Here is a 10,866-nt window from a genome sequence, read left to right as displayed (position 1 = left end):
CTTCATGGTTACCATTTTCCTGCCAGCATCTGGAATCAGAGGCGATACAGAGCTCCTGAGATGGCAGTCCCCAACTGTGTGGAACCTGTTACCCCTGAAATTCAGCTCATTATTCTCTCTTTACTTTAAAAACTCATCTCCCTCCTTCCTATAGACATCTCTAAATGATTGCTGTTTCTTTCTGTTGGCATAGCATATTTTTGCTTATCCATCTGTTTTGAAGTTTTGATGAGGCTTAGTTTTTTAATCAAAAAGAGATTGTTTTTGTAATAGCTGTTTAGTGCCTGGAATATTTTGGCAGGGATGGTGTTGTATGAGTAAAGTGGGTTAGTGCTTCTCAAAAACGCTGGCTTTGGTAGCCTGTTCTTAGGCTTTGGGAGAGCAGGCTGGACAGGCTCTAGACAAGCAAGAAGTGGATGCTGTGCTGAAGGAATCACCTTTAAACCTGAAGAAGGTCTGCTCTGTTTAACTGATGATGACAGTTTTGGTCATTAAGGGGAGAGAAGCCCTCTTGTTCATCAGTTGCACTGGACAGCCCTGAAGAGCTTTTATTTTGTCATTTTCCCACCTGAATCCCGAGGTAGAAAAGTTCTGCTCTTTGGGTCCAAAGGTCCTGGATTTACTTGCGCTTGCTTTAAAAGTTTAGCTAAAATCTTCAAAATACTGGAAGGGTCGTTTCTTTAAAAATATCTTTTTGATAGGATTGGGATCAGCTGGGCTCAGAACCATGAACAGAGGGAAGTTTTTTTACCTTAGCACTCCTTGAAAATTACAGATTCCTTTCTAATGTTTGTTCAGGATGGGTACAGGATAAGGTTATCATCTTAACTTTTTCATTTGTTCCCCAAATATGGATCATTTGCAGGATTGAGGTCTCCTGCTGGTTTTGCCAAGGGATCAGATCAGGTGATAGAGGAGATCATTCCCTTTACTTGACCTTGCCCAGCTGTGTGGGATGATATTTTAGCCCTTGGCCCTGACCTTAAATTAGTGCTAGCCACGTAGGATGCTGAGAGGTGGAAATCTATTGTTCTTTGTAGGTAGGTGTAGCTCATGTGGGTATATGGAAAGAAGTTAGCACCATTCCCCTTTTCCTGCAGAAAAATCTTTTGATAGCTAAGAAGCTAGGACCCAGTGTCTAAGAGCATGGGCTTGTGCGGTTTCCCATCACTGTGTAGGGTAAATTTGATCCAGATCAAAAGTAATACACAGTATGAAGTTCATGATAGTTGTGGATGGGAGAGATGGTCTCTGCTGTATGGAAGATCCCATTCCTGCTCCAGACATATTCTGTCTGGGTTTTTTTGTTGTTTGGGGTTTTTTTAAAATAAATTTGTAGGAAAAAGAGGGACTTCTAGCTTGGCTCTGTCCTTGTGGCTCAGGTGTGTCTGATCTGGTATTGGAGCTCTTGCATCAAGAAAATGTGGCCTGCAAGGCTAGACCCTCTCTGCTCTGACTCTGGGCTCTGTCTGTTGAGCTTTGGCTGTCAATGCAGCAGAAAGCAGAGGCACTGGCACCCTGTAGATCAGCCTGGCTCTGCTTGCCCTTTCCCCTTGCCAACCTGCTATTTCTGTACTTGAGTGGAAGAAACTAAAACCGCTGGATTTTTGCCTTAAGTCAAGGCATTCCTCAAGTTCCTAATCCAGGCTCCAGATGGTTAAGATACCCATCTTAACATACAGGAACAAATAATTATGGTAAAGAATTTAAAACCTCGCACCAGCCCCGAATTGTGAGACTCTCCGGGATGGAAAGTTAGCTTCAGAAAGCCCAAATAACCCGGTACGTCTTGCCAGCTGCCCGCACTTGCTCAACGAGACCAAGAGCGTCAGGACCCCAACGGCAGGCACCTGAGAGCGGGGTCGGAGGGGGCGAGGGCAGGAAGAAAGGGCTGAGACCTGTCCGGTTCCGCTCGGCTGTGCCCTGCGCAGGGGCTGCCCGGTACGGGCTGCCCAGTACCGGCCGCACCTCGGCGGGTCGCTCTGGGGGGAGGCGGTCCCCGGGCGGGCCGCGCCGCCTCCACCGGCCGCTGGCAGGGGCGACCCGGGGTTCTCCGCCAGTCTTCGTCGCCGCCACTCAGCCCGCATCTTCGGACGTGCTGCAGCTCCGGGCGCTGCCTCCGAGAGTTCCCCCCGAAGACGCGCAGCTCCCCCGCGCCGGGAAGGGCAGGCCTCCCCCGTGGGCCGGCATGGCTCGGGGGAGGCGCCGGCCGTGCCCTGGGCTGGGGGCACCGCCCGGCCGCAGGGGCGGGCAGCGGGAGGAGGCGAGCTGTCCGAGCCGGCGCGGGGAGGGGTCACCTGCCCCGTCCGGAGCCGGCCGCCGGGATGCTGCCCGCCAGCGCTGCCCGCGCTAATTGGATATTCCCTGGATGGAGGATTTCCTCCCCTCCCGGGTGCGGGAGTCATGAAGGCAGGCTCGGCTGCGCTTGAAAGTTTGCCAAGCAGCAGCTAGGTTTAATTTCTTTAAGGATCTGGGGAGAAGGGGGGGGGGAGCGGGGGCTGGAGGGGGACCGCTTCCAAGCATGGGAGACAGGCTGCCGGAGCCTCACGCCAGCTCTTCCCCTGCTGTGGCTGCCAGCTCAGAGGCGGAAGAAATCGAGGTGCTGGACTCCGAGGATGTCCTACCTATGGCCGCAGAGGATGTAAGTTTCCTTTGCTCGGTGTCTTCCCCCCTTTCCCCCGGGCTGGGTTAATCGGCTCAAGCTATTTATAGATGAAGCCCGGGATAGGGGGAGGAATGGGGCCGGTGACCCTCTGGGGCGAGGGAAAGCCGCCGTCCCCGCCGCCCTCCCACCGCTCTCCGCGCCCCTCGCCGCCGGGTGTCTGCGGGCTCCGGCAGCCGCCGGGGCCGCCTCCGTCCCTGGGGCCGCAGCTCCCTTCTCCATCCTGCCCCATCCCGGAAAGCCCCGGCGGCAGCGGCCCGGACAGGCTGCCGGTCCGCTCGGTGTCCGCGCCCGGAGCCGCGCCGCCGGGAGATGCTGGCTCACAGCGAGCTGCGGCTGGCCGGGCAGGGGCGGCGGGACTGCGCACAGAGGCGGCCCGAGAGCCTGGAGAGGGGCTGACGCCTTGGCTTGAGGGGCTTCTGGGGACAGAGAGCTTTTCCAGAGTCCTAGCCACTCGGAGGGTGACAGATGTGAAACGTTCCCGCCCTCGGGAGCTTGTTCCCTCTTCCAGCCCCTGAGCAACAAACAGCCGAGGAAGTTTTTTCCCCGGCTCGGCAGGGCTGATAGCTTCTCTCCACCCTCAGCTCTGATTGCACCTGAGGGTGGGATAACTTGGCACCGGGTCTCTGCCTCTGCTCATCCAGCCTAGAAGGACACCAAGTGGTTCTGCGTGCTTTGAATCTGCTCCTGCCAGGCTGAGCAGCAAAGCCTGCAGAGCTGAGGTGATAGTTCTGCATCTACTGGTCCTGGAGGCAGGAGCTCGCTGTGCACCTGTCTGGGAGGGAATGAACGTGAACAGATCCTGCATTCCTGATGCATCCCAGGGCTGCTCGCAGCTCTTCTTCCCAGCAAACTCTGCTGGGATGAGGACTGTGCAAAGTGCTCAGTCTGCAGAGGTAAGCACAGGCTCTGTTCCTGCCTATGAAGGGATGAAGCAGTGATACTAAATGTCTTTCTGAAGTGGGCTCTGTCTGGGGTCTTGCATGGCGTGAAAGAGACGCTTGTGAACTAAGCCTCCAGCAATGGCACATCCCCTTTCCCCTCTAATTTTATGACACTGCTGGAGGAACCCACCTGGGGCTGCTTAGGGGCAGTGCCTACTCCTCATCCCTCAGCCCCTCCACAGGAGTCACCTAGAATTTGGTTGCTGTTGGATTTTCCTCCCAGAGGGTAGCAGAGGAAGTGCAGTTGCCTGGTAGAGCTGCATTCCCCAGGCTGTATTCCTGAGCACTGTACAGTCAGGAGGGAACGTGTGATGCAGTTTGACCTCTGCTGCAACACTGCCAGACAGTCCTAAGAGTAGTGCGCCTGACCCAGGGGCATCTGTGGCTTTCACTCAGAAAGGGTGGCTTTCCAGAAGCTTTCACAGCCCAGGTTGCCAAATCCCTGTGCTTGCTTACCTCAAACTGTGACCTTTTCTCCCCTGGCAAATTTTGTGCTTGTCTGGATGGTCTACAAGAAAGATTTCCTGTTGTGATGCACATGGGCCTCTTGGAGTTACTCCAGCTTCTACACGAATGCAGCCATTAGCAATTCAATCCTGCCAGGGGCCCAGGAGACACTGAAGTGCTGAGTGCCTGGCAGAATTGGGCTCCTGAGACAAAAGAGAGACCATGAGCTTTCCTTGGTGAAATCTAGATTCTCATCCTAGTTCTGCTAGTGACTTGCTGCTTGACCTTGAGGTAAGACAGCTTGGGTCCGATCCAGCTTGCAGTGTCTCGCCGTTACTTACACTGGGATCTGCATTGTTATTTGACTCTGATACCTTGTTTTCTGCAATCAACAAAATGGAGCTAAAGCCTGCAGTAGCGTTAGTTATGGGAAGCTGCTGAGACCTGGCAATAGATGATGTGACAGAAGCCTGAGTTATCGTATATCATCTGCAAGTCAGAAGAGCAGGAAGTGGTGTAAATGCCTTCCTCCTCCACGGCCAAGATTTCCTGCTGAAACAAGCAGGCTACAGAGCATCATCTCTGCAAATTCAGACTGCTCTGTGCTAGGAGCGTGCCCCCCTGAGACCTAACTGGGGGTTGATTATCTGTGTTACTACATTTGAAAGCTTGATGTAAGCTCTCTGGCTTGGCCAGCAAGAACTGACACAAGGTCAGTTCTTTATGTGTTATTAACCACAAAAATATTTTGTAGTGGAGGTTTGGCTGTTACGGCCTTGACAGTGTATAACAGCTCAGCTGTGATGTCATTGCAGCTCTCAGAGCAGCATTCCACAAAGCCAGGATTCAGGCAGTCCCAAAATGTTCTCTTTAAAGTGCTGGGCTGATTTATGATGATAAATGGGAGTTTATAAATGGATAGAGGCGTGGGGAGGAGGGGAGCCAACAACTTCACTCATTAAATGGAATTCAGTGGCCTGATATCCCACTGTCTCTCCAGTCAATTCTGCTTTAGATCTGCCTACCATGTGAAAGGGAACGTTCTTCCAGGACTAGATAAGACTCTCACCAGAGCTGTGCTTTGCATATAGCGCAGTGAGGAGATTTGCTTCTATGAGTCTGATGTTTGTTATTTTACTAATTTTGCTTTTCTGGGAAGGTGAATGAGGCAGAAACAAAGCATGCTGAACAACGCTTCAGATAGGAGAGCTGGAAACGTGCAAGGTTTTCACTGGGGACCCCAAGCCAGTGGGTGCCCCACTGTTGCCCCATGGAAGTTGCTCTCTTCTCAACTGGCCCCTCAATCTAGGAGAGATGAGAGAGCACCTCAAACAATTTATTAGGAATTTCCTCTGTTTCATGGGACAGTGAGGCAGCAAGCCTGGAGCAGGGAGTTGGCTTTACATCGGTCTTTCTACAAAGCATAAATCAGAGCCAGTTGCCAGCTTGTTTTTTCTGTTCCCAAGTGACAAAGACTTCTGAAGTGTTCACATGGTCATCTGTGTTGAAGTGGAGCTTCCTCCTATACAGAGCTTTTAAGGCAGAACTGCTAAACAAAAGTTGTGGGGTAAATCCTTGTAATGTGCTCTCTCCAGCCTTCTCCCCTTCCACCTTGTGCAAGAGAAATTATCTGTTTTTCAGATGTGGACATGTGAGGCTTAAAGAACTGATGCGTTATCAAAGACCTTGTAGCAAGTCCCTGCTGGAGTTAGGAGCAGGCAGCAGACAAGGCTCTGAAAACCCGACAAGGTGGTCTGTGGGTCAGTGTTGGGCCACAGGACCTCAGAAAGTGATCTGAAAAAACCCTGCTAATTCTTCCCTCCCCTCAATACACACCAAGCTTTCTTGATCCCTGTGAGTAAAAAAGCCTTTTATTCCTTGCTTGCCTGCAAGTAGACAAAGTGGGAGAAAACAGAATTAACACATGAATGTTCTGAGTTCATCCTAATTTGGATTTGTAAATGAAAACTGTCCTCCCTGTGGTTGGTAGATTCCCCCTGCCTCCTCCCCCCGGAAGGGTAGGTGATTCTGGGATGAAGAAGGATGTTGGAAATGGCACTAAATCATTTGGTTATTTCTCTGTTAGAATATAGTGCTACAGTTTACTGCATGTTAATGTCGCTGGTCTTAAAACTTCTTTCTCTTCTTTTTCCTCCCGTATGCATTGCCTCTCAGCACTGGAAAGCCCTATTTGATCAGGTATGTGAACAACTGATATATTTTCTCTGTCTTGAGAGCAAAGAGTCTAACCTCCAGTTAATTTCCTCTGTACTAGATTTTCTGTACATTTAAAATGCAGCCTAGGAGTAATGTGCTCCATGCTCCCAGTTCCCAGGATGCTGGTGTGCAAGTCATAATTATCACTACTGCTTTCGGCCTTTCTCTCAGTTTCTCTTCAAGAGCAGCCAGGGACAGAAGCGGGCCCAGCCTGGCCATCCCTCCTAGCACAAGTCTGAGCCAAGGTGCTGGAGCTGGTGCTCTGTGTGCTGCCAGTTGCGCTGTCCTTGCTCTGTGGATTAAAGGATCTTCTACTCTTTGAGGCAGGCAAACTAGGACCTGTGAAACCAGCACTGTATTCTTTGAAATGGCTCCCCAGCTGCTAAACTGATTTCTGCGGGGTTACATCCTCCAGGAGAGGACCTCCTGCTTTAAACTTGCACAGAATTAGTAAAGTGTTTCTGTACCAAAAACTGTGGTTGTATCAGGTAAATGCTTTGGGTCAGATCTGGCTGAAATCAGGACAGCTCTGTAGAGCTTTGAGTTATAGCTGCTGAGAATTTGGGTTATAGATTTTAGTTTGTAAATTATACTTTTAGCTGCTTTAACTGACAGGTTTGCTTTGTGGTATTCCTTCCATCTGTCAGGTTGAAACGTGAAGCACCTATAAACTGAAGGATTTTTCTAGGGTTGACTTGCTTTTAAACTGCAGCACTCTCTTGATGTCATAAACTTTGTGCTGGTGTGTGTGTGTGAATGTCACCTTCTGTAAGGGAGCTTACTCTGATGCTGGCATCGTCCTGACAATACTAAAGTTCAGATGGGATTTCGTCCCTGCTTTATGAGGTGATAATCTTGCTTCTGTGTCTGGCTGAACTGCAAAGCCAAAAGCTGTGGTGCACTCTCTGCAAAAGGATGTCCTTGGTACCCCAGGGGTTCCGTTATCATTCAGCTAATAACTGCAATGCCTGTTCTGATGAGTGCTTTTTTATACCCAGTTAGCCATGACCGACTGCTAATCCACGTGTCTGGGCTGCAGTACACTTGTTGTACAGTCAAGCAAGCTGGCAGTTGGGAATTAGATTACTATAATTGTTAATCACACCTAAATTGTGTGGTGTATTTGAATTTGCTGGGTCTCGTAGCGTATGCTGCCACTCAAAAGGTGGATGCAATATAAATTGCTTGTGGTCTGGGCTGAATGCTTGTTTCAGCCACTTTAAATTCTCCCCTGTCTCAAATGTTGGCCTTAATTTAGAGTCTGATTCTACAAGCATCCTTTGAAGTCATTGAGTCCTTGTGGGATGGGGCTCTTGGCTGGTACTACCTCAGGCTCAAAGAGAGGAATCTGTAATTTCCCACTGGAGTTGCTTGAATAGTAAATGGGGGTGTGTTTTTCTTCTTTTTTTTTTTTCTTTTTAAGGGAGGGGAGAGTTTGTTGGATTTACGGAACATAACCCCAGTGACAAGGGAATGGGCTGAAAAGACAGACCTTTAATAATTAGCTATGTTTCAATTAGGGCCGCAGCTGAAATTTAAGCCTTGTCTGTAAGGCTTTATTATCAAAGAGAATGCAACCTGTGACAACTACTCGTAAGTCCTGAATAAATCAATAATGTCCTTGTTGCCTGTGGGCAAAGCCAAGGAGCTGACGTCTTCCTTGAGCGTTATACCAGCAATGCAATTAGCCCTGCAGTGAATTGCGAGATGCTGTTTTGTCAGGGAACAAGGTTGCTATTCCCAGCAGCTCTGTGCTGGTGGGAGAGAGGAGCATTTTGTTTAGCTCTGATTGGTGTCCATGTGAAGCATGAGGACAGTCTTAGAGGAAGCCTGTGTGTTGAAACTTGGAACAGTTGCAGCTGTCCCTGGGTGATATGACCTAGCCTGATGTGTGCTTAGAGTGGAAATGGGTGGCTGAAGATTCACGTGCCTCGTGCATTTATGACTCATGGGCTGGGACTGAAGTTTGATAGCTGCCCTCTTAGCTGAGACACATGGGCCTCTGCGTTCACCATCCCAGGAGAGCAGCAGAGCAAGAGAAGGCTCTCGAGAAAGTGTTGCAGCAGTTGGGAATTCACAGGCCAGGATTCTGCAAGTGTCTTGTTTCTGGGGTGATGGAGTATGACAGCAAACAGTGCAAGAGGAGGGGTCAGCACTTCCCCCCCTTGCCTTTGAAGAGGGGGAAAAAAATTATTATTAATATGCTTCCCCCCCACCCCCGCAGGGAGATTTTTTTTTTAAATACTTTTATTTACGTTTACATATTAAAAAAACAGGTTTCTATTTAGACAGAGAAAATTAAAGGCTTTGGGGTTTTTTTTAATGACCCCCCCCTCCAACATCTTAAATTAAAAATTCAAAACTTCTTGATGAAAATTACTGCTCAGCCTTAAAGCAGTGCTTTTTGCTTGTTTATTTTGGGGGAGAGGAGTGACTGACAATGCTTTCTGGAGGAATTTTTTGTTTTGATCCAGCTCTAATCTGTCACAGTAGGAACTGTCAGTGACTCAAGCCAGTATCTCCAGCCCCTTGCAGATTGCTTCTTTTTCAGAAGTAAAAAAACTTAAAATTTGGCAAAAAGGCAGATCCAGAACTGCTTCTGAGACTTTGAGGTTCAAAGAAGTCCCTCTCAGGGCAAAATCCTGACTACACTGAAGCAAGTACCAAAATTCCTCCTGTGTTTAGTGGGGTCAACACTTCACCCAAGAGTTTGGGAGCAGACTGACTCTTGACTTTGCAGCGCCGCAGCCAGGCAGTTACAGTACAGCTGCTGCTTCACACTGTGCTTACGAGATGCGTTTTTTATTATGAGGCCATGGCCCTCGGGCAGCTCTAACTCACTTTTATATGGGAACTTTTATAGAGATTCATACATTTATTTATTGTGCTCATAAACACCCTCCACCCCCACACACACATTAGCTCCGCATCTGCTGCCTTCTGCAGAGCCTGCACTGTCACTTCACACTGTCTCCGTATGGAATCCAAGCTCTGAGCAGAGCAAGGCATTGCCTCTCTCCATCCCTCCACAATCACTTGGGGTTTTCTTCATTTATTCTTCACTGGCCAAACCTCCATTTTTTTTGCTAATCTGGTAAAGTTAAAAATGTGACAATCCCAGGAGCACATCCTGACAGTTTCACGGTTCTCTGTGCTCATAAGATCCCTTGTTAATTGCCTTGCATGCAGACATGAGAACATCTCATTGTCCTTGTTGAAGCCAAGTTGTGATGGTTAGAGAGTGAATCTGCAGATGAATCTACTGAGGGGCTGTTCCTGCTTTGCTATGCCCTTTCTAGGGCCCTGAGTGCCCTTCTTTGCCTCCATGTCCCCAGTGCCCCTGCTTTAGAGATGACTGCAGCTAATCGGTATTATCCAGCCCTTGGCTGTGCTGGGTGAAAGACACTATCTAGGAGGACGATGTTCATTATTAGGACAGACCTGCCTTCTGGAGGTGGCTCTTAGCCTTGTTACATGCCAAAAGCTTGTATAGTCTTCTCTGTTTCCCCATCCCCGGGGCTGCTGAGATTTCATGGGTGAATTAACATTATCAGCCCTCATCTTTGAGTTCTCACTTCTTCTCACCCGTACCCTTGTTTGTAGTCATGACAACAAACTTGTTTTAAATAGACACACACAAAACTCTCTAAAAAGACCTTCCTCACTGGCTCAGCACCTTGATCCTATTGCTTGTCAATCCAGGCTGTGTTTTTGTTGCAGCTGCTTTAGAAATCCTGGATTTCTTCCTGAGACTTGTACGTGGGTGTGATGGCAACAGATGAACAGAGTTTATGGGGAATGCAGAGAGATGCCAAGTTACCTAGTCTGTGTAGGCAGCTAATGGAAAACTTGAGCTCAGAAACAAGACTGTAGATATATCCTGGACCAGACGTGCACTTGCCAGGAAGAGTTCAGTTGCTGACATTACCAGCAGTGGGTGCAGCTGAACCTGCTTGGCCATGGTCTCATAAAACATTAAAATATGCTTGAAAATATGCTGACTTGGGAGCCTTCTTAAATCCAGGGCTGGTTTCTGCACAACTGAAATTGCAGAGCAATCCATAAAATCAGGCCAGCAATGACCATGATTGGTGGTAGCTGAGAAAGTGAATTATTTTGGACTCAATGATTTTCTATTTGAACTGCGTCCCTTTTCTCCAGATAGCGTTTAACACAGGCAGGATGAGCTATTTCCCACACTGTAAAAGAAATTCCAGTTTGTTTACTGGAGCACAGTTGAGCTAAACATCACACTTCACTTTGAAAAGTTTCCCTGGCTATTGTTGCTGGTTAACCCCTGCCAGCTGTGACTGGAAGACCTTGCCAGGCAGGTCTCTGAGCTCTAGGCAGTGGTTTGTGCCTGGAGATTTTACCACTTTCTTTGACAAATTGCTTGTGCCTTACTGCTGGTTTGTGTGGGTCACTGGGAGCAGGAGGAGCAGAAACTGGAGGATGAGGAATAGGAAACAATGGCAGTGAGAGGAGCAGTATAGGCAGGGGGGTTGAGCACGGGGTTGTATGTGACCTTCAAGTCCTTGTCTGAATTTTGGACTGTCGCTGTCTTTTTAGATTAGTGTTTGTCAGGACATATGGCCA

At 48.9% G+C, this 10,866-nt stretch overlaps 1 protein-coding gene across 3 annotated transcripts in view; it reads left to right on the top strand.

Annotated features, from left to right (window-relative positions):
- Positions 1-2,512: 2,512 nt before the first annotated feature.
- Positions 2,513-10,866, top strand: part of RHBDL3 (rhomboid like 3) — a 69,964-nt gene continuing 61,610 nt past the window's right edge. Inside the window, exons 1-2 of one of the 3 annotated variants that reach the window (XM_075770880.1) lie at positions 2,516-2,641; positions 6,229-6,252. In XM_075770880.1, coding sequence (XP_075626995.1) covers positions 2,522-2,641; positions 6,229-6,252 — 144 coding nt within the window. In that variant the 5' untranslated portion in view covers positions 2,516-2,521. Of the gene's footprint in view, positions 2,642-5,713; positions 5,908-6,228; positions 6,253-10,866 lie in introns of those variants that run through there. The other 2 variants (XM_075770883.1, XM_075770881.1) reach the window with 2 other exon arrangements.

The sequence above is a fragment of the Balearica regulorum genome, chromosome 18 (assembly GCF_011004875.1).
Source record: "Balearica regulorum gibbericeps isolate bBalReg1 chromosome 18, bBalReg1.pri, whole genome shotgun sequence".
Lineage (NCBI taxonomy): Eukaryota > Metazoa > Chordata > Aves > Gruiformes > Gruidae > Balearica > Balearica regulorum.
The sequence above is the reverse complement of the archived record's forward strand: the minus strand, read 5'-3'. Positions and strand labels throughout refer to the sequence as shown.